Genomic DNA, 22720 nt, shown 5'->3' on the forward strand with positions numbered 1-22720 from the left:
TTTTCCTGTGGAAAATCGTATATGCAGGAGAACGTTCATGGACAGTGGTGCTGATAGTGGCTTCCTCTTAAAATACCTCTGCTTGTCCTCTGTTTAAATTCTCTTCCTGAGGGGGTGGAAGGGGGGGGGGGAAAGCAAGCACACTAGCATCAGAGAAGCTGTGCCTCATTAGGCTTTTTGGTGTTTGACAAGAATATAGGATGTGTAGAAATGTACACATGCACATTTCTTCCCTGAGAGTGGGAGGAAATGCTCTTGAGAAGCAGTCTTGGGTTAAGGATTACGGTAATACAAAACCAGAAGACTTCTCTATGTTACAGCAAAACCACTGTAATGTTGGCAGAGGGGATCTGTTGGTTTCACAGAAGTCTTTTGGTTCAAAGGATTATGTTGGTAGCTATGTCTGTTGTGTTTCTGGGTGCTACCATGTGTCGTGCTGACAGTGGCAGCCTTCCTTTTGTCTTATCAAATGCCTCTTTGCCTTGCTTCTCAGCTGTCTGTGCATATCTGTGCTTTCAAGCATTTCTGTACCGCTCAGACTGCTCCTAACTTTCATAAAAAGAACATGTTCTTAAATTCTCAAATGGAAAATATTCCTGTTTGAGTAGGAGTACACTTCCACAAGTTCTGTACTGTAGAAATATTTTATTTAACCTTGACTTTTTTTTAAATATATATCTTCTGATGTGTTTATTGAGACACTCCTACCTTTTGCTTCCTCCCAGCTTACTGAGGAAGTCTCTTGTTCAGATGTTTGCACTTTAGGCTTGTGTCAGGAAGGAGCAACAAAGAATGTTTAGAATGTTATGGTTACTGTGGGGAATGCTGAAGCTCTTTAATGCTATTTCTTACAATTATTGGATCATGTGGTCTTTTGGCTGCTTATAATATCCCTAGCTGAAATTTTGAATTCTGGGATGGGAGTATTTTATAGCAGATACTAGAAACAAACTAAACCCCCTCCCCCCCTCAAAAAGAAACCCCAAACAACCCTATATGCGATGGTGGTGATTTATTGTCCCTTTTCCCAAAAGCAATTTTGCTGAAATTAAAATGCTTTAAATAAACTGTTAGAGTGAAGGTGACTCTGGTTATGTTGGCGTAACTTTCTATTTCTACACACACACACTTATGTATATTTTGGAGCATGTTTGGAAAATGGCTCTGTGTGTTTTAAGTGTGTATGTATATATACTAAATGTATTTCCTATGTGCTTCTTAGTTTCATAGCTGGAGAGCAAAGGGGATGTCTATATCACTGTGAATACTGCACAGTTCAGAAAGGATTTTTTTTGTGGTGTTTTTCTTATTTTTGTTTTTGTGGGATTTTGTTTGTTTGTTGTTTTTTTAAGAATAAAGTTAATTTAACCTTGACTATGCTTCTAAATGTGTGTGTGAACCTTTTGCTGTTAAAAATAAATGAGCTTGTGAGATGGTGGGAGGGCCTCCAGGGAGGTCCACAACTATAAGGAGTGGCCAGTACTGTTTATATTCTCTTTGCTAATAACAGTAGCATAGAAATAATAACAGATGCTGTAACATGGGTATTGTAAAGTTGTTTTTTTTTTTTTGAGACACCTTGGGACATAGGGTGCTCTGATGCTTTGGCAGTTGAATTTGAATCATTAACTTCCTGCTTCTTAGGGAATCGGATTTTACCGGTTTAGACTTAAGATCATGTTAGAATGTGATACAGGGTGACATTAGAGGTGTTGCGTAGCTGTCACCCCACTGTTCTTCCCATGGAAGTGACCCTCTGTTCCAGCAGAGCCCACTCTTTTTTTTCCCCTCCCAGCCCTGGCCTTTGCAGACAGATTTGGTGACATCTCAGATGGCCACTTTGCCAACAATTGCAAGTTCAAACATAATTTGCTACTAAATTATGCTAATAACGAATATTCAGTGCACATTGACAGCATTTTAAATGTGTAATGCTTCAATTGCCAGATATCAGAATCTTGTATCAGTGGCCTAAAGCTTCCTTTGTTTGTGAGAGCACCAGTTTTAACAATGCTCTCTGAGGAACAGAGAACTCATGTTCTCTGTAGCTGCCCCTATGATAGCCTGTGTCACTGGACTAATTCAATGCAGGGGCAGTGGAGTATAATCTCGTAGCAGGAAGTTCTGGTCACAGTGCTATCCCACAGAAATAACCACTGAGCATGTAGAAGGCGGCAGTGATGAGTGGGATCTACATGTGGGATGTTCTGGCTATGGTGTGCTGGATGAGTGCAGATGACAGAATAGTCTTACTCTGTCATCTTCCCCAAGGGTCTCTTAAGAGATAGCTGTGACCTGGGTTAAGTGCTGAGGGAGTGTTTGGTTGCTGTCATCTTCAGTAACTGTGCTAGAGAAAGGAGTAAATGGTACTGCTGCATGGGTGCAGGTTGCAAATATTTGTTCAGGGTCAATTTAAACTTAAGTATTATTAATTTGGACTAAGGGGCTATAATCCATTGTATCTTCTGGTAAATACAGAATATTGTAAAGCATTACAACTGTGCAAAGGTCTTGTCAAATCATAGAATAGTTAGGGTTGGAAAGGAGCTTAAGATCATCTAGTTTCAACCCCCCTCCCACTAGACCAGATTGCTCAAAGCCCTGTCCAACCTGGCCTTGAACACTGCCAGGGATGGAACATCTACATCTTCCTTGAGCAACCTGTTCTGGTGCCTCGCCACACTCACAGTAAGGTATTTCTTCCTTATATCTAACCTAAATCTTCCCTGTTTAAGTTTGAAAATACATGCAAGGAAACAAGCCAAGTGGTAGATGCTGCTTTGCTTTCTTGGGTTTTTTTTTGTTTTGTTTTGTTTTTAATACAAAAAGAAAGGTTTGTGAATTCCTCAGAAGGGATAATCATACTTGGCTGTCAACCAGTAAGCTTCCCCCATATGTAGATGAGTTGTTTGTGAATCATTTGGGTCATCAAGTAATCTTTGTAGGTAAGGAAGCATATAAAATATCTTAGGTTTTTCAAGTTAAGAGTACTTTGGCTTAGTTCTTGAGTTCTGCTTCATAAATCTCACAACTGCTCTGTTTTGAGGAGATTCTCGTCAGTTCATGGATATAATATTATTGAAAGTGGCTCATCCTAGTTAGAAATAATAAAAGAAGTTAAGGGTAAGCTGTCCTTATGGTAGAATCAAAGTAATTTATCTAAAGAAAATAATGCATATGTTGTGGGCTATATTTGTGTGCTGAAAAATTCTGCCTCTTGTCTTGAATTCTGTGTTCCACTCTGACTTCTTGTACTGCTTTCACAAGAGAAGGCTTTTCACAGGCTTCCTCCCACCCCTTGCCATGTTAAATAAATATAAATACTTTTATGTATAATATTACAGCTTGATCGTTAACTTTGCATTTATGGCTATTAAAATTACGTTCAGGATTTCCAGTCCTCCTGGACCATGGATGTAGCAATATGGTCTTTTTCATCATGAAAGACACCTGACGCTTCTGTGTTGTGATCTGATCTTTAGGAATGGGGATGCCCTCCTTTAGCAGGAGGGTATTAAGAAATAAAATAAATTCATCTTATTGCACATCATGGTTATAATATGTAAATCAGGGAACTTTATAACCTGAACCTTAAAAGTCTAGAGCAGTCCTCACTGGAATGCAAGAGGCATGTAGGAAGTTTCTAGTGAGTCTAAACAAAATCTTGTTGATGCTTTAAGTACATTTGATACTACTGCTTAACAGAACCGAATATAAGTGTTTTCTGATGTAAATGTTTTGAAGAGCTGTAGCAGATCAGTATAGAGTAGGTACTGCTTAACCTTGTGCAGTGCCTTTCAATTACAAACACAGGTACAATATAGAACTTAAACTATACTTATTGTAAAAATTAATTTCTAGCAGAACTTAGCATGAAAGTTTAGATGTTCTGCCTGTACTGAAAAACATGCGAATGTGTTAATGAATAACTTAGCTTTTAAAACAATAATGAAATAATTTACAACTAACTGTACATCTTCCTTAGTAGGAGGAGAGTAAATTGAACAGACTAAGGTAGATGGAACCAATTTTATACTTCATCTGAAAGCAAGTGATTGTAATATAGAACTTGATGGAATGTATTTCTGTGAAATACCAGCTGGATGCCAACCACATGGCTAAAATTTTTCTGTAAGACATGAGTATAAAATGTTACTATATGGGTCATCAGATTTTTGTCATACAGTGCTTTGCTGTATAACAATCTAACGTATAATGTTCTTGAAACAATCATGGATTTTAAAGAAAACTACTAGTAGTCTTAAATTGGATGCCAGTGGTGGGGTGTTTTTTTATTCCTAAAAGCAATGTGAACCAAATTTATAATTAAAGCATAGTCAAAAAACCAAGCAATAAAGCTAACTGTTATCAGTTGATTTGTTAGTTGTTTGTTAGGCCCATATTACATTCTGCAAGTTTCCCCAACTTCCTTTCTGGAAACTTTCTGTTCATATATATAACCACAGAATTTTGTGTTCTTTGATGTCTCATAGTTAATGTATAGTCTTTTCTTTTAATTTTTCTTCTCTTTTTGTTACAAAAATCCAGGCCTGACTAACTGCTAAACTAACCCCATTGTATTGCCTAAGTTAGTGTCTCCATTGTTTGGCATATGTAGGATGTAATGTTCTTGTTTCCACTGAGCAAAACATGGCTTGATTTTAAGTATTTGTGGGCAAAAGCAACATTTAGCATGTATTTAAAGGAAGTGCTTGGAAAGAAAGACAGCTTTTTCTTATACTGCCACTGTTGCTCAGCAGGATTTTTCTTTATGCTTGCAGGTTTTGACTGAACTGGGTTTGACAATGTCAGGCTTTGGCAGCACAAATTACTTGAGTTTCTGTTAGCCTTGCTTCAGCAGTCTCTGGCATGGGTATGAGAATAGTGCCAATCTTTGCTTAAGGCAGAGCTGCTGAAGTTTTGAGCTATTACATGAGTAATGGTATCTCTTATTTGAGAACACAATAAAAACGTTGTTTTTTTTGCTTTTGCTGTTGTGACTTGTGCAGTTTCAGGAGGAGAAAGGGAGACAGACCTGTGGATGCAAAAGTGAACGTGAAAAAGATGCTGTCGGGAAACAAGAAGTGTGGATTAAAGCAAGAGGAAAAGAACCTGAGCCTGGGGAGTTTAGCTTGAAGAAATCTAGTGATTGGGTAGAAGCTGTACTAAGAATAGGCTGAAGTGAGGGAGAGCAGTTGGAAGGAAAGAAAACTACAACAGAGGGGCCAGAGAGTGGGAGATGAAAGATAGAAGCAAGGGTGAACAAGTTCTGGGAAACAGATTAGGCTTTAAACAAAAAAAGTCTTAATTCTGTTTTCTTAAGTTTGCATAGAAAGTATCAGAGTGAGTTTGCATCTGCAGTTGTAAACATTGGTCTTCCCTAAAGCTCGATTATTGAACTTTGTATGCTGAATGTTATACAGCCTTAAGTTATATGGCAGTACCAAAATGGGTGCATTTTACGGAGATGGCTCCTGAGTTTCAAACTGACTGACTTTTGGTTGTAATGTTAAAAGTGATCATATGATGACAGACTTTCTGACTACTGACTAAATACTACTTGCTTCTTCTTTCAGACGGGGCTTGAATCCACCCCACAGAGTGAAGTCAATTTCAATGACTACTTTCACACAACAGGAAATAGAGTTCCTGCAGAAACATGGAAATGAAGTAAGTAGCATTTGGGGATTAATGTGAAAGCATGAAAACCACTTGATAAACTTTAAAATAGTACTTAAGGAAAATGTCTTTTTTTTTTCTTTTTTTTTTGTTGATAGCAAAATGTAGCCTGAAGTCTGAAGGCAGCTTCATTTGAAGTGAGACTGTTTCATTTGGGTTGCTGATCATCAGTGTTGTGTTATTGCCCCACTCAGACAATCTAGATTCGTATGATCAGTATTTCTGAATTGGGTTTTCTTTTGATGTTGCTTAAGGCAATATGCTTTTTCTTTTTTTCTTCCTGTAAGCCCAGACCTTGAGACTGACTGCAGCAGTGTTTCCTGAAAGAGCACACTGTGACAAAAATGCATTTGTTGCTTGTAGCTCTATTTCTTCAGAGTAGGTGTCAGAAAGTCTTCTAGTTGTTTCAGTAGCCTCTTTCTTTAATAAAAGTGTATCAGCATTGAAGGCTCTTGGAGAAGGAGGAACATGATTTTTTTTTTTTTTTCTTTTCTAAGGATTGTTATCTAATAAATGTCTATATGTTTGGCTTGGGGCAGCTCTGAAGGAAAAAGTTCTAGTGTACTGCCTTTTTGTTCTTTTTAAATAATTTTTAAACAAAATCTGGGAGGTAAATGTTGCATTGGCTATATGGGGATGTGTGGGGCATGTACGTCGTGGATGTGGCTATTGCTGTCTTTAATTTGAGGATGAAGTTTGTGTTTTAATACCTGCTAAAGCACTGAGGATTTTTAGAGTCAGCTTTTGCTGCTGTTCCGAGTTAGAAAAAGTTCTGTTTCACATTTGCTGGATCTGTGTTCTGTTTTAGTAGAACTGTTGACTGTAGGCTGCGGAGTGTCTTGTGAGCATGTGCTTGTGGAGCTTTGTGGGGATAAATCCCGTCATTAGGCAAAATGCTGATACTTAACTTTCCTTAAACTTGGCTCATTTGTAACTGTCAGGTTGAAGAATGAAAATAGAAGCAGCCATTTTTTTTCTGTCCTGATAAATATATGTTACTTACTGAAATGACTTAGTGGATGATTCCTCTAGACAAAGCTGGAACCAGGTTTAAACTCTTGACATTGTATAAAATACTTGTAATAGTTTTGAGTAGGGTTTTTTTTAAATTGTTTTGACATGTTAAAGCTGTGTAACATCACATGTGTGTGTGTATATATGTATAGGATATTGATGACTTTTTGCATAGGGAGAATAATAAAGAATCTTTTGTGGGTATATAGTATGTTGGAGTAATTTCCCGCAAGATTAGCTTGTAAACTTCAGCTTCAATTAAGGCTTCACAAATGTAGAGGAAAATGTGTGTGTATATATGCCTTCCTTCCTTCCTCTTCTTCCACACCTGTTTTAATTTGTGCAACAGCTAGAGATTGCTATCACTTCCATTTTTCACTGATCTGGAACCTTAAGTGATCCGTACTTGGCTGATTAGTGTAGTTGTCCTCATTATAGACCTGAGCAGTCTGCCAATCGTAGACATTTACTTGATACGAAATTTGTTACTGACATAAAAAAAGTGCACAGATCTCTGCAATGCTATACGATGTTTCAAAAGCAGGGATATTTCTGTTTGTAGTACTTATTCCTCTAATTAAAGTATTGATAAATGAAAATGCCATCCAGAGTTTAATTTTGGGTTTTTGGGTAGCAACGCATTACCTTAATTCCACAGGAACATTGAATAGATATTTGTAGCTGCAGATGGTAAATTTAACAAGTGCTCATACTGATCAGTAATGATGTTTTAAACAGTTAGAAGTTTAAAACCTAATTTAAACAAATTTTCACTTTGTCACACTGTATGTTGCAGTAAAGATTTTGCTTTCTCTCGTTGGTATTGCAATTTATCTTGTATGCAGGTGAGTATTCCAAAGTATTGAGATGAAGTTCATCTGACTTCACAAAAAAAACCCAACAAACCTTCTTTGCTTAGCTTGCTATATGCAGCATAGGTGGCTCTTATGTATGTAATAAAAATTAAATTTTCTAGGATAAACTTGTTCAAATGTGGAACTGTCCAACATTTTAGAATATGGACATGTGAAACAGTACAGTCAGCAAATGGCTTAGATGTTGTAACATTCAGTTGGTTTAGTTCTGCAGATTATATATATATAAGGCTCTGTTTTTTACAATCTAGTATTCTATTTTTATTTTATTTTTCTATAGCTTGTAAAATATTTTTTGTCCCACTTTGTCCTCCCAGTCTTTCTCCAACATGGCCAAGACCTCTGTGCTAAGCTTTTTGGCTTCAGATGATTGATGTACAATAGGGATCTGAATAGAAAAGAGCAAGAAAACTTCCCTGAGATAAGGTAGTGAGTTGTTCTTAGAAGATGTAGTTTTTTCACTCTCTTTCCAAGAGTATTTAGAAGGTCAATGTGTTGTATAATGGTAAAGTTCTTTTTTTTTTTTTTTTGTAAAAATAATCCTACTATCTGAAATAGTAATTTTTCTCTAGTTGTCACAAATTGCCACCTTTGTAAAAAACATTGCTACTAAAAGGCTTCCTCACAGCCACTGCTTTGGGAAAAGATTATTCAGAGCAGCTATTCAGGTGTAAGACACTGTCTTCTTCCCTGTATATACATCTTCAACAAATGTCTTTCTGGCACAGGTAACATGAACTTTTTTTGGATGAGTTTTTTAACTGCTTCAAATACAGATTTAAGGATTTTTACCATGTGAGAATCCATCTATGTTTTAGTGTTGCTTACTCATCTGCTGGTGTACAAAATGTCCAAATTCTGGTTTTGCTAGTGTTTGGATTTAGCTCACTTTTGCAGCAGGAGTGGAGACAGCTTCAACCTGATATTACTCACGTGCCTTCTGAAGCCTTTTTGAAGGATAAAGCAATTCTGACTTTCTAGGTAGGAATTTTGTCCTTCTCCTCCTCCTCCTCTTCATGAAGAACAGTGTGATGTATTTTCACACTGTTTTTTCATGTTAAGAATAATGAGAGAGTGGTATGGGGATGAATCTGTTTGAATACTCATAATCAAATGATAATGTTGCTTAGGCATCTGATTCAGTAGAGCAATGGTAGTAGAAAGTGAACTCACTGTTAGCAGAAAGTGGAGGTGGTACTAATCTCATGTTGCCATTAGAGCTGTGAATGAATATTCAGACACTTTCCCCTGAAGCTGAAAAAATAGTATTATGAGGCAAATCAGTTACATAATTAATTTTTCTACTACATTTTTTCAAAAGTGCCAGATATTTTCTAACCTTTCCAAATAGCCTAATCTGGTATGTATATGGTGGAAGAAAATTATATAGATATTGTTGGTCTTGTATTTGGAAAATATGTATATCTTTGGGAGGAAAGACCATGTATGTTTACCTGAGGTACTAAGTAGAACACTATGCAGGTATGCTCAGCTGCTTGGGAACAGTTTAACAGTGCTGAATTTTGTTTTGATGCCAGTCTTCCTAACTCTTGATAGCACCTGGGAAAGTGCCAGTTTCCCACACTTTTGCAGAACTCATAGCAGTATGAGGCTGGTTCAGAGCTGGTGTCTGGCCTGACCAAAATGCCATGCTAGAATTGACTTTACTGTGGTATGTGGCCTAGAAACCCTGAATTGGAAAGAGCGGTACTGAGTTGGAGCTGATGAGTCCTGACAGCATGAGCTGTGCAGTCAGGTGTCCTTGTAGTACATCCCTGGTTCTGCTAATACAATGTAGAGGTACAAGAGCCGATTGTGTGTAGAACAATGTCTTTGTTAGCAGAATTTATTAGCTTGCAGTACATGCTTATGAAAGCAGCTGTAACTTCTGGACCCAAACTGACTTTGAAATCGGTATACTGTCAGTATAAAATTCTTTCAGCCTACAGAGATTACTGAATAATACTGATATCAGAAGTGCTGAATTGCTAAGCAAAGCTATAATGTGCTTACATAAGGGAGCTGTTTCCAAATATTTCTTCCTGTGGTGAGTGTTATGTTTTGAAACATAGCTTTCTTATGTGGTAATCTGTAACTCTTTGCACTGACAGCATTATGTATGGTGCATAATGGAGGATATTTTATTGAGTGGGGAGGGGGGAAGGAAAAATTCTAATTTGGCATTTACAAGCCACCTGAAAGGTAATATATCTCATTAGAGCTTTTTAAACTCGACTGACATGTGTAATCTTCCTCCAATGGTATGTCTGAATCTAAACAAGAAGTGCTGTAAGTCTGATGTTGTGCTTTGTCTAGTTGAAATGCAGCTTCTACCAGCAGCAGTACTTGTCCTGTTACAGCTTTTCCTTGCCGTGCTGCCTTAACTGCACGTAAGAGAAGGCAGCTTCATGAGCACAAACTTAATTTTGCTGGCTGAACTGAATTCCTATTACTCCTAGTGAGCACAACTATGCTAAGAGGAGTTTCTAAAGTGTGGTGGCTCAATGTGTTGTGGAAGCAGAAGGCCTTTGTTGCTCCCATATCCGCCTTCTCACACACACTGGAGGATGTGTATCAGTGAAATAGTTATGACAAAGTGGTTATGGTAGTGTTGATTGTTTGAAATATGTAGCACTGGAATAGAAGTAACTGAAATCTCAGATTATCTCAGCCTTTCTTCAAAATTTGATGGATACTGCTATTTTGAGGGTTTGCTTTGTTGGCTTGTTTGGTTTGTTTTTTGTTTGTTTTTTTTTTTTCTTTTATAGCAGCTTTTCAATGTGCCCATCCTTCCCCACCTTCCCAGCTCTGTAAAAACACACAACCCCCTCACCCCAAAAAATGACAACAAAACTAGGAGCAAAACCAAAAGCTAAATTTTTTGTGGAAAACAGGTATGTTTATGTTCTTCTTAGCCCTTGAGCCCTGCCTGGAACTCCTGAAAGCATGAAATGTTATGAGGAGGCTGAGTTTTAAACCAGAAGCCTTTCTGGTTTAACTTCATCTTGCAGAGTACCAGATGCGCATTGAATGGGATGACTTCTTTGTTCCTTTCTGTCAAAGCTAGAAAGTAGTGTATGGAAAACAATTTCTCTCAAATAGAATAGCTGTAGAGTGCAGATGCAGGGAAACCAAAGGTATGAAGAGAAATATAACTAAAGACTTCATTATAACATACGACATGCGCTTGGCCCAATTTCTGCTTTCAGTGATATATTTAAGTTATGGCAGCTCACATTCTGCTTTGTTTCCTCCTGGGTTTTTATCCAGGTCAGGGTGAGTAGGTTGAACTGGTTGTGATTCTCTTTCCCTCTTTGCTTCAAGCTGTACTTACTGATCTAATTCTGAACTTCCTGATATCTAGTTGCCAAATATCTAATGACATCCCTTGCAGCATTAGAAAATGTTGGCAGAGAACAGGTACTGTTTTTCCTAAACTGGTTGTAAAAGGATTCTCATGAACTTTTAAATTTCATTAAGATAACTGAGTCTTGTTTTCTACTTGTTACATGTCAAGATAACACTTTACTTTGTTTTGTTACTTTGCAGGTCCCACAGTGTAGTAGAGGCAAGCAAAACTTCAGTCTTGCTTCTGTCAGCCCTTCAACACAAGTAGACTTTCAAATGCTGCATACACTTAACCACTCCAACTTCAGTGCTGTCTTTTTTTTTTTCCCTTGCTGCATTGGTGAACAGTGGGACATGGACTAATTATACTTTCCAGGGACAGTGGACAATGGTTATGGATTGTTGGATAAGTTCCACTGTTTCTAGGGGTTTCCACATAACTTGAATGTTTACTCTTGGCTTCAGCTTGTCAAGCTCTTCTCCTCCAAGCAGAACATTTTGTTTAATAAAGCTTTGATTATCTAAAGGAGGAGCATAGCAAGACTCTTAGTGAATAACAAAGCTTTTGAGCGGAGACTTATTTGTGCTGCTGTTGCAAAAAGAATAATATTGGTATTAAATGGCTGAACCAGAATATGGCATTGCCAGAAATGGTGTGATGTAGAAGGATTTTGGAAAGCCATAGAGTTTATGGGTGCAGTAACTTAACAGTAATGTTGTATAACTTTGTGGTGAGTTAAGATGCTTCTTCATGTGTTCCCTGTAAAAGCAAAGGAATGAGTAATTCTGTCAAAATGGAGTTTAAGATGCATCATGAAACTTGGGCAGTAGCCTTTTCTGTCATATTGAAAAAGAGAAGTGTTTTGAAGTGTGCTCCTTGGGATATCAATTCAAATTTCTCGAAATATATTGTTCTAAATTTTTCCTTGAAAATTGCTTCCTTGGCAGTTAAGTTTTTTTGTTGTTGTTTGTTTGTTTGTGGTGTTTTTTCCTTCTCTCAAATAGTAAGTTTGTATCAAAAAAGAAGAAAACTTTGACCATGAAAACTGGTAAGTTAAAGCTCAGATTTGTGCATTTGTATATCCTTTACTGCCTTTTTGCAGTTTTTTTTCCCCATGTCCTCCAAGAAATGGCTGAGCCAGAGTCAGCACATGCTACAAATAACTCTGCTAGTTTGTTCAGGTGTCCTGCCTAGGCAGCTGTCAGGCAAGACAGAACATAGAACTGAAGCTCAAACCAATCTAATCGTAACAAAAAAAACCAACCTAAAACGCAAATAACGAAAAATCAAGCAAAACAACCCAAAACTAAACCAGCAAAAACCCTAATAAACAACCACATTGTGGAAATGTAGAAAAATGAACCTCTTAGTATCTCAAGCACTTTCAGATTCAGATAGTGGATTTAAAAGCTGTGATTCGTGGGGAGTAATCAGGGTACCTAAGATGTAAATGCTGAATGAGCATTCACCACTGTAACTCAACAGCAAGTTATACGGCATAAATATCCTTGATCTTTATAATAAGATTAACTTTTAAATAGCTTTGAAATAAAAATGACAATGGCCTCATCAGTAAAAATACATTTATCACAGCAACATTTTCCTTGCACAAGGCACAGTACTGTTAGCAACTTTTAAGACTAAAGATAACTGTTAAAAAAAACACCAACTTATGACAAGTTCTGACAATAATATTTCTTAGTTTAATTTCCAGTTTTAATTTCATCCTATGGTAATGCACAGCACACTGCTGTTTACTTTTTTTGTAGGTAGCTGAAAATTGTGTTGTTATGACTTACTTGAAGCATAATCAGTGAAGTATTGTGGATCCCTGTCAAGTCAGATGATAGTAACAAAAGTAGAGCATACAGGTCACCAGCAAATAAAGACAAGGGGCCTTTTATGGTGTTCTGAATGCTTGCTTGGAATGGCTGCTGATGTTCAAAGCATTGTGTGATTCTTCACACAGAAATAGACAGAACTGCCTTTTTAGTAGTTTTTTGTGTGATTCTAAAACTTCATAAAATTTGTCTTTCTAAAAGAACTTGTCTGTATTTAAGACTTCTGAGAAACCACTTCCTTGAAGAACTCTTGAGATAAAGAAACTTATGTGAAATTTAATTTGCATTTCTGGTGTGGTAAATATTTTAACTTGTGTTTGCATAGTTACTGCTGTCAAACTCTGTTAAAATGTCAACTTCTTGATCAAGTGTGTGTGACTAAGCCTAGTAGGTTCTTTTGCTTGGTAGTTGTGTATTGTGTGTTGTCTGTTAGTAATAATCTTTCTGCTACTAGTAACAGAGAACCAGTAAAGAATGCCTGACAGGTTTAATGAAGTAAATTATAATAGTAACTTAAGGCATATTCCAGTTGGTACTGCTTTTGTGTTTAGAAGAAATCTGTTGCTCCAGGAAGCACTTTTGGAAGCATGCTTTCTGAAAGTTTGCAAAAATTGCAGTGCAAGAATTGATGCCTTTATTAAGCTTGCTTAATTTTAAACCAACAGTGTGTCTGGACAGCATAGTCCTCCTTCATACCTGTTTGCGTATTCACAGAACTGTTATCTGTTATAGCTGGTAATGATCTAAATTCACACAGGGCCTTGTTGTCTCATTTCTCCTAGAAATGGTCTGTAGTGGTCAGGAAGGCTTGAGACTGTTTGACATGGAGCTGCGTTTGTAGTGGGTTTTTTTGATTGTGGTTCCATCCTCTTTCCCCTCTGAATACTTAGGCCCTCCAGGGTGAAGATGAGGCAGAAAACTGGGAGAGGGAGAAAGGTGAAAAGCTGGTTTGTGGTTTGACTGTTGCTGCAAGGTGATCTCTGTACAGGTTTCTATGGTACTAGTGACATGGTAATTGTGATGAGTTTCTTTCATCTGACTTGTTTTGGGTAGTAGGAGAAGAGGGAGTAATTGCCTGATATGGGTGAGGAAGAGGAAATCCACTTTCATTCTCTAGCACAATTTAGGCTGGATGCAAACTGATAATCATGGTACAGCCCCAGGTGGTATTGGACTAGGTGCAGGATTGAGTAGGGACTTTCTGCTTTTCTGTAACTACCCACAAAAGGACTTCTCTTCCTCTTAGCAATCATATGTCTGCTAGTTTGTACAGTTATACTCTTAAAGTATGGATATACTACTTCTGGCCCATGATGGACTATCCACTGCAGATCTTTAAAGCTATACCGTGAATGTTCTGACTTTATAAATGTTGTCAGCAAAAAGTAGTGCTTATGTGAAAGATGTCCGCTATTGAATTATTGCTTCATGCTATTAGCTATTCTTTTGACTCAGACTTGAGACTTCTTGGCTAAGTTTGTGTCTTCTACATTTTTATGAAGTATTAAGCAAATACTTTCAGTTTCATTTCACCTGTTACCATACTGCAAATAGTGACTTTAAATTTGCTAACTCAAATCAGTGTGTTGAAGTTAAACCTTTTGTGGAGTACAGTTGCTGAATGAATGTTGAATAGCTGAGTTTATTTGAAGTAGGAACTACTGATCTTATTTTTTAGATGAATGTCTAATTCACCAAATTGGGCTATCATTTGGTCATTAGTTGGATTTGCTTCCCATTGTTCATCTCTGTCCCGCAGGTGACAATAGAGACTGTGTAGTGTTGGAAATGCAGGCTTTCAAAACATCAAGTATGAAATATATGCTTATGCTGTCTAAATCACTCTAATCCTGAGCAAACTTTGAAAATGACTGTCTTGGGTTCAGCAGTAGTAGTCATTTTTCTCCTTCTTAGTAGCTGGTGCAGTGCTGTGGTTTTGACGTTTGGCCTGGGAACAGCACTGTTAACAGCAGTGTTTTTAGTTACTGCTTAAATGTTTTAGTCTGACGAGGGTCTTTCTGAGCTTCATGCTCTGCCAGGGAGGAGGTGAAGCTTAGAGGAAGGAGAGACAGGACATCTGACCCGAACTAGCCAAAGAGGTATTCCATACAACAACATGTCATGCCAGGATGTAACTGAGAATTACCTGGAAGGGTTAGTGGACTGAGGTGTTGGACTAGGTATCGGTGATAGGCTTGGGGGGTGGATGAGTTATGGGTCGGTGGGTGGTGAGGTGTTGTATTCTCTTCCCTTGTTATTTTCTTTATCATTATTACTGGTGGTAGCAGCAGTGATTTGTGTTATACCGTAGTTACTGGACTGTTCTTATCTCAACTCGTGGGAGTTGCATTCTTTTGATTCTCTTCCCCATCCCTTCGGGAGTGGGGGGAGGGCAAAAAGCAGGGGGAGTGAGCGAGCAACTGTGTGATTTATGGCTGACTTTGTTTAAACCACAACAATGATCTGTAAGTTTTATCATGTCTGGCAGCTACTGCTCTAGAAGATGCTAATTTGCTACAATTCTGGTGAAGTTATCTGGCTTGGTAAAGAAGAAAACAACTGGGGAAGATGTAGTGGTAGTATCACAGCTTCTGCCTTGATTTGTCAACTTCCAGGGCTGTCAGCTTTTGCAGCTCTTGCTTGTTAGAGAATGTGCTTCATCTGAAGGTCATGAGGAACCATGCTGAAAACCTAACAGAGTTGCAGCAATAGAGGGCAATGTTTGTAGGAGGCATGCGAGAGGAATGCTCAGGACTGTTTCAGAAGGGGTGTGGGAAGAAGGGGTATGCGTCATAAAAGCAAAGCTTTGTTGACTCTGCTTCTCTTAAGGAAACCTGTTCTAAAATGGTAATCTTATTTTAGAGGGTAGCTGATATTTGCTGTATTATTTGGGTGCATACTCGGGTTACTTGCAGAACAGTCTTAAGTGCTTAAAGAAAACATTTGCAATGCCACAATTCCTATGTCTTAGTTTTGAGAACAGTCACCTTTCTTGTTTTGCTCAAGAACTGAAGCTGATCAGACTGAGATTTTTGCAACTGGCTCAACTTTTGCTGGCTTATAACTACGTTTAGAAAGTTAAAGTAAAGCAAAAGTACTTTTCCTTTCTGTCAGCCTTAGTAAATTAAATGCAGTTTCTGTGGTATAGTAAACATGGTAAGAAAGGCTGCTTTTAAAACAATGTCCCTATACTCAAATAGTAATAAGTATAAATACTGAATCTGAGATCCTTTGAGAGCTCCTATGTGGGGCTTAGGGCATATGGAACCTGTTGAAATAGTTTAAACCCTGGAGTACAGGTAAGGGAATGTGTAGAATTAGGTGAAGGAGAAGAGTCTTAACTATCACAAGCAGAAATCGGGTACCTCACCCCTTCACGAGGGCTTGAGACAAATATTTTGTCAAAGCAGTATTTGGTGGTGAAATTTTATGCTAGGAATTGCTTGCCCTGCTGTGACAGATGGTCTTTCAACTTTAAGGATTTAGACCAGTACATGGTGCACCAGTTGGTTGTTAAAGCAGCTCAGTCTGGAACAAAAAATGTGCAGCCATGCACTTTTTAATGATGTATTAACAATGGTAAACCTAAATAGGCTTTAAGATATTTTTCTTTGATTAATCTGTGGTTGTGTTATTTTCTTGTTTTTATAAGGTGTGCAAACAGATTTGGCTAGGCCTATTTGATGATAGATCATCAGCAATTCCAGACTTCAGGGATCCACAGAAAGTAAAGGAATTTCTACAGGAAAAATATGAAAAGAAAAGATGGTAAGATAGATTTACAATTATAAATGTTGCCTCTATAGCAAGAAGTGAAAGTGGATGGTTATCCCCACATTTTTGATTGTGTTTTCCTTCTTGTGTGCTCTTTGCACAGCTGTCTAAAGTAAAATGATTTCTGGACTTTATTCCGTGCTTCTACAGGAAGCAGAAGAACGTACAGCAGTTTCTCTGTGTAGCATGTATTGGCAGTACAGAAATGGCTTAAGGGGATGTGAACAACAGTGTAAAGAATTTTGCAGGCTTTTATTAGGGGCTGGAAGACACCTGGCTTGTATTAAATAAGTGCTATAAAATATTGATGATTTGGAATTCTAGTCCATAATTAAATAATGGGTATTTTGTAGACTACTGATAATACTTGTTTTGGGATCAGTGGTTAATACAGCAGAGCTGAGATATACCAATTCTCACACTTTAGTCTTATCAGTGTTAAGCAGAACTTTTCATGTTAAACTTGTAAAAACTGTTGCTCTTTTTGAATGTAGGTATGTTCCTCCAGAGCAAGCAAAGGTGGTGGCATCAGTGCATGCATCCATATCGGGGTCTTCTGCTAGTAGTACAAGCAGCACACCTGAGGTGAAGCCACTCAAATCTCTCTTGGGAGAAGCTGCACCTGCACTGCACTTAAACAAGGGCACACCCAGCCAAGTGAGTAATGAGGGCTGAAAAGCACAGAACTGTTAAACAGTGCTTTTTCTCTTTTAGTGGCAGAATTCTTGCAGTTGTAACTGTTACCTAATGATATGATAACTAAAGATAACTTTGTGTTCTGTTGAAGTGTTTGCAGATCAGGTTCTAAATTAAGCTTGTTTCTATTGACCAAATTGATTTATTTTTTAATAATGGCTATTTGCAGAAAGCATGATTTTCTAGTGTGATTGACAAGTTTAATTATGGTAGACTTTTGCTTAAATATCTCTAAAGTTTGAACTTAATGTGATATATTTTCGTATTTGTTTTTTTTTTTAATTTCAAAACAATAAAATACCTGATACTCTTAACTATGAGATTAATAGTGAATATGTGGGTGAAAAGTGTGATGTTTGTCATTACTTCCTATGCGTTCTGTAACTGTCTTGAGTGGCTTTTGAGGAGTGTCTGTATGCTGTTATGTAAAGCCAAGCAACATAGTGTTTGGCTTTACATATGTTTTGGAGGGAAAACAGTTTCTCTTGAAAATCTCTTTTATCTTTAGGGTAACAGACAATTCTTGAATGGACTTCTTTAGAAATCAGCAGCTTGCAGCCTTGCTATGAAGTCCTTCATTTTTTCTTTCCCTACACTGAATTCTAAAGATTTTTTTTTCAGAATGCAGTTAATATCTATATTCCAGCTTGTAAAATTAAGTTTTATTGCTTGTATTTGTAATATTTGCAGTTTCAAATACATAATTTTGAAGCTGCTTGTATGCTACTACTTTATTCTTCTAGCCCTATTAATCCATGGAAATCTGCTGCAAAGTTCCGTTAAAAGCTACTATAGAAGCATAAATAGTTTGTCTCCCTTGTATTGTGGGAGGAGGATCTGTGCTGTACACAGCATCTTAAACTTCAGGAATAAATAGCTTATTAAAGAAATGTGCTTACTCCATCCTTCTAATATTTTGCAAAAGTCAGTATGGTAAAATACCAGCTTTTTTTTGTATTAGCTGATCAAAACCTTGTTTGTAGTCTCCTGTTGTAGCTAGATCTCAAGGACAGCAGCAACAAGAAAAGAAACAATTTGACCTCCTCAGTGACCTTGGCTCGGATATCTTTGCTGCTGCTGCTCCCCAGTCAACTGCTACGGCAAATTTTGCTAATTTTGCACACTTCAACAGTCATACAGGTAAGAATTCTGAGAATTGCATCCCTTTTAAATATATAAAATGTAGTTTTAATTTTTGATAAGTTCAGTCTAAAATTCCTGAGGTGTATGTAATTTCTGTGCTTTGCGAATGTTGTATTGCTCAAGGTTTTCCTTTAGATCTTTATTATAAAGAAAGGTTGAAGACTTAAAGGCTGATAATCCTGTTTTAAGTGGGAGTTGCTAAAGCTGTTTTCTATATGTACAATTACACTGTTTCTGCCTACTACTAGAACTTCAGATTCTTTGTGGGAGAGTGAGAGATAAGTAACAGAATGTATGGAGAAGCTGATGTTAGACCTCCAGTTTTGTTTCTGAAAATTATTAGTAAGAGTATTCATGGAAAGACCGCTGATACAAGGGGCTTTAAAGGGAGCTCACATTGACAATAACTGTCAATTTGTTAAAAGCAAAACAAAGACTTTCATCAGTTTAAAGGATAACCTCCTCTTTTGTTTGTGCCTATTTGAAAACCAAATACTACCCATGTGGGTAGCATTCTGCAGTTTCAAGAAGAATAAACAAGTTTTGAGCATATGTATTGACTGAGGAAGGGAGTAGGCCTTGTATTCTTAAAGAATAACTTCAGTAAAATATATTGAGCCCTCAGGCTTTATTTTTAACCAAAGATCTTGAGCCATAGAAGTCTGTCCTGAAGAAAAGGTTGATTCTGCGGTCACAGAAGTATGTTGTTGCTAACTTGCATTGTAATTGTGGGAAAGTAACTTTGCCTGCATTTCTTGAATGAGCTTTTCTTCTGAGGGAAACTGATGCTGCTGAGCCAACAAGAGCGGGAGATATTTCTTGTAAATCAATCCTGAAATTAACAGTTGAGATGCGTTGTGATGGAGGGGTCTTAAGGCACACCTGAAGAACTGAGCAAAGTATCAAGGATTTCTCAAAGTTACCTTTTAAAAGAGTTGAATAATTGACTGAATTCAATATACAGGATAAGAATTCCAACTGCAGTGTATTTTGTAAAATCCTTAAAATTAGTATTTCATGTTAATCCTCTTTTTGGAGGTATATTTAACTGGGACAACTTTCACTGACTGGCCAGTGTTACTAAAGAGGCTGCAGATACTTGGTTCTTTCTAATAACTTTTTCTTTGCAACTAATTGCCAAATGATTTTTATATGTATATACACTTAATTACTTTTTGTGGGTTTCAGGATATGAAAATCCCGTTAAAGCAATATTTTAATACTTTGATCCAAATCTAGCTGGGTAATTTTTAAAGAGATAAGAAGCAATAGAAACACTCCTGTGTAAATATAATCTTATGACAGAGGCTATTAATTTCGGTTTGAAATAAGTGCTGAAAAATCAAAATTGAGAGGAATATTCAGCTTTACGGACTAGTTTTCTCTTTCAGTAATTAACCATTTTGATCATTCCCATGACTCTCTTCCATAAGTTTTAAAACCCAAAACAATTTTAGGGCAGAGCATGCGTTAGCTGAATGCATACTGCAGTTTATCTGAGGGTGTTTTCTGATTTGCTGGGGTAAAACATTTGTAAGGCTTGTTCTGTGTGTGCTCCCACGGGGTATGTCAACCGAAACTAATAATGAAATGTTACAGACTCTTCCCTTTGGAACAGAAGGAGGGTTGATCAGTCTGCAGGCTTTGGCAAAAATGAGTTTTAAAGGCTCATTTAAGGAGCTTATAAACATGTAATTTTTGTTAGTAATTACACACTACAGCAGAGGATGAAAGAACTTTCACTTAGCCTGGCACTGCTTTCTTGTTTTATGGCCCTGTGTTCTTCTATTGTTTGTTGACAGAGAATGGACTTCTCTCTTTCCCTTCATGTACAGTACGGAGTAACTAAAAAAATCATTGAAGAGCACCAGCAAATTTAAGGTCTTTCAGTAGAAGTTACTGTTTCTGCAATTAAGGCATATGTTCCTTTTTCTATTCTGCCCATCTCCTCACCCCACCCCAGACTTTTCTAATGTCCTGAACTGTCCTGGGACACTTTTCCATGTTGAAATGGAAGCCTGCTGACATTCTCTTTACTGTCTGTATTTAATTAATGAAGTTCCATAACTACTGCAAAATTATGAGATTTTGAAGATGATGGTAGATAACTGTTCTCTGTGATAAAAATTATGATAAAAATGTGATAAAAATACCTCAAGATAAAAAATTTTGGCATGTAAACTTTCTATAAGTCTTTAGGGCAAATCTTCCATTAGCTTAAAAGGCATAGTGACACAACGTAACTCTATCCTTGGTATAAAGGAAGGGGCTTTACCCAGAAGAAATACAGGAGTATCACATGGTTTCAGTTCTGTAATTTAATATATATGGACTTTATTTAGGTTGGTTTTGCAGTGTTTCATGCCTTTCTTCCATCCTAGTGCAAACCTTGCAGAAGAAACTATGCAAAGATTGTAGAGGCAGCTTGCATTGCAGTTACTGGTGCTGTCATACTTGAGCTAGCTTTAACCAGCTAGCTGTTGTACAGCCTCAGTGATCTGCAGTCAACAGCAGCTGTAAATCTATGCCAGTCTGCAGTCTGCTGCAGTACTTTAACTTACTTGTGGTGGTTCTTGTGTTTCTGCATGGAGAACTGAATTATGGAATTGCTAATCTACATATTATTCAGGTACAGGAAAGTACAGATCTTACCTGGTCTTTATGCCACTTTTACATAGGTTTAAACTTTACAGCATAAAATAAAGCAAGATAAATATCTTTACAGCTCTACTGTTTCAACACAACTTTGCGTCAGCTGATGCCATAAAATTCTTAAAAGCAGCCTGTAATGTAATACAGTCCAGTTCTTAAACTAAACCCAAAAGATACTTAAGATTCTTGACATAGTATTCTGTTCATGTGAGTGGTTAAAAAGAAAAGAAATTGTAAATTCTAGGGGCAACATTTATTTACTTAATCCTTATTTGGTTAATGAAACATCAGTCTCAGTGGCCCCTATCCAATTGATGTATCAGGATGAAAACATCACCTTGATTTTGAAACAAGGTGCAATAATCTATACCTCTTAAAAAGCTACTGGTTGAAATTTAAACAAACTGTGGAATTTGGAGTGGAAGTCTGTAGAATACTGTTTGAAATACAGGTAATATAATGGAAACTTTTTCCTCTGTGTCAGGTTTTTCTCTGAGCACACTTTAAAAGTGAAAACTTTTGGACAGAACTTACTTGCACAATACCTTCCTTATTTATTTATTATTTATTCATTCATTCCATCTTGCCTTGACTTTCATGCTGTGATGGACTGACCATGATTGGCTGCCAATGTGCCTATCAAGCTGCTCTCTCACTCCCCCTCAGCAGGATGGGGGGACAAAATTTGATGGAAAAAGCTTGTGAGTCAAGGCAAGAGAAATCACTCATCACATACCATCATGGGCAAAACAGACTTGACTTGAGGAAAATTATTTAGTTTATTGTCAATGAATAATAGAGTAGAATAGTGAAAAATAGAACTGACACCACCTTTATGCTGCCTTTCCAGGCTCAATTTCACTTCTGACTCTGCTACCTTCTCCTGCTGAGGAAGGTGGGGAATGAGGGTTGCAGTCAGTCCATAACATCTCATCTGTACCATTTTTTCTTCCTCATGCTGTTTCCCTGCTCTATTGTGGGGTCCCTTCCCACTCAGTGGGAAACAGTCACACACTTCTTCAGTGTGGACCCTTCCTGTGGACTACTGTTCTACACAACTGCTCCAGCATGGGTCGTTTCCATTGGGTACAGCCCTTCAGGCATGGACTGCTCCCAGGGTGAGCTCCCCACAGGATCACAGCTCCTGCTAGAAAACCTGCCGCTGTGTGTGATCCACTGCATTAGCCACAGCTTCTGCCAAGAGCCTGCTCCAGCATAAGACAGGCTCCAACTTCCTACAGGCCATCTTTGCCTTCTCCAGTGTGGGGTCATCCCTGGGCTGCAGGTGGATATCTACTCCATACCCATGGACCCCCATGGACTGCAGGGGACAGCCTGCCTCACCATGGGCCTCAGGGGAATCTCTGCTCTGGGGCCTGGAATTCCTTCTCCCCTCCTTCACTGACCTTTGTGTCTGCAGTTTCGTTTCTCTCACATTTTTCTCACTCCTCTCTCACTGCTGCCACACAGTGGTTTTTGTACTTTCCTAAAAATGCTGTCACAGAGGTGCCATCAGTATTGCTGATGGGTTCAGCTTTGAGCAGCAACAGGCTTGTTTAGGAGCCAGCTGAAGCTGACTGTCAGAAGTGGGGGAAGCTTCTGATCACTTCTCACCCGGGCCATCCCTGCAGCTCCCTGCTACCAAAACTATGCTACGTAAACCCCATATGCATGCACACTTCTAGTAAAAAGTGGTA

At 37.9% G+C, this 22720-nt stretch overlaps 1 protein-coding gene across 2 annotated transcripts in view; it reads left to right on the forward strand.

The window, feature by feature from the left end:
- Positions 1-22720, forward strand: part of AGFG1 (ArfGAP with FG repeats 1) — a 37039-nt gene that overhangs the window by 3623 nt on the left and 10696 nt on the right. For both annotated transcript variants that reach the window (XM_031047258.2, XM_005147045.4), the window contains exons 2-5: positions 5577-5670; positions 16411-16526; positions 17027-17189; positions 18212-18368. In XM_031047258.2, coding sequence (XP_030903118.1) covers positions 5577-5670; positions 16411-16526; positions 17027-17189; positions 18212-18368 — 530 coding nt within the window. The remainder of the gene's footprint in view (positions 1-5576; positions 5671-16410; positions 16527-17026; positions 17190-18211; positions 18369-22720) is intronic.

This window comes from Melopsittacus undulatus, chromosome 6 (genome assembly GCF_012275295.1).
Source record: "Melopsittacus undulatus isolate bMelUnd1 chromosome 6, bMelUnd1.mat.Z, whole genome shotgun sequence".
NCBI classification, from domain to species: domain Eukaryota; kingdom Metazoa; phylum Chordata; class Aves; order Psittaciformes; family Psittaculidae; genus Melopsittacus; species Melopsittacus undulatus.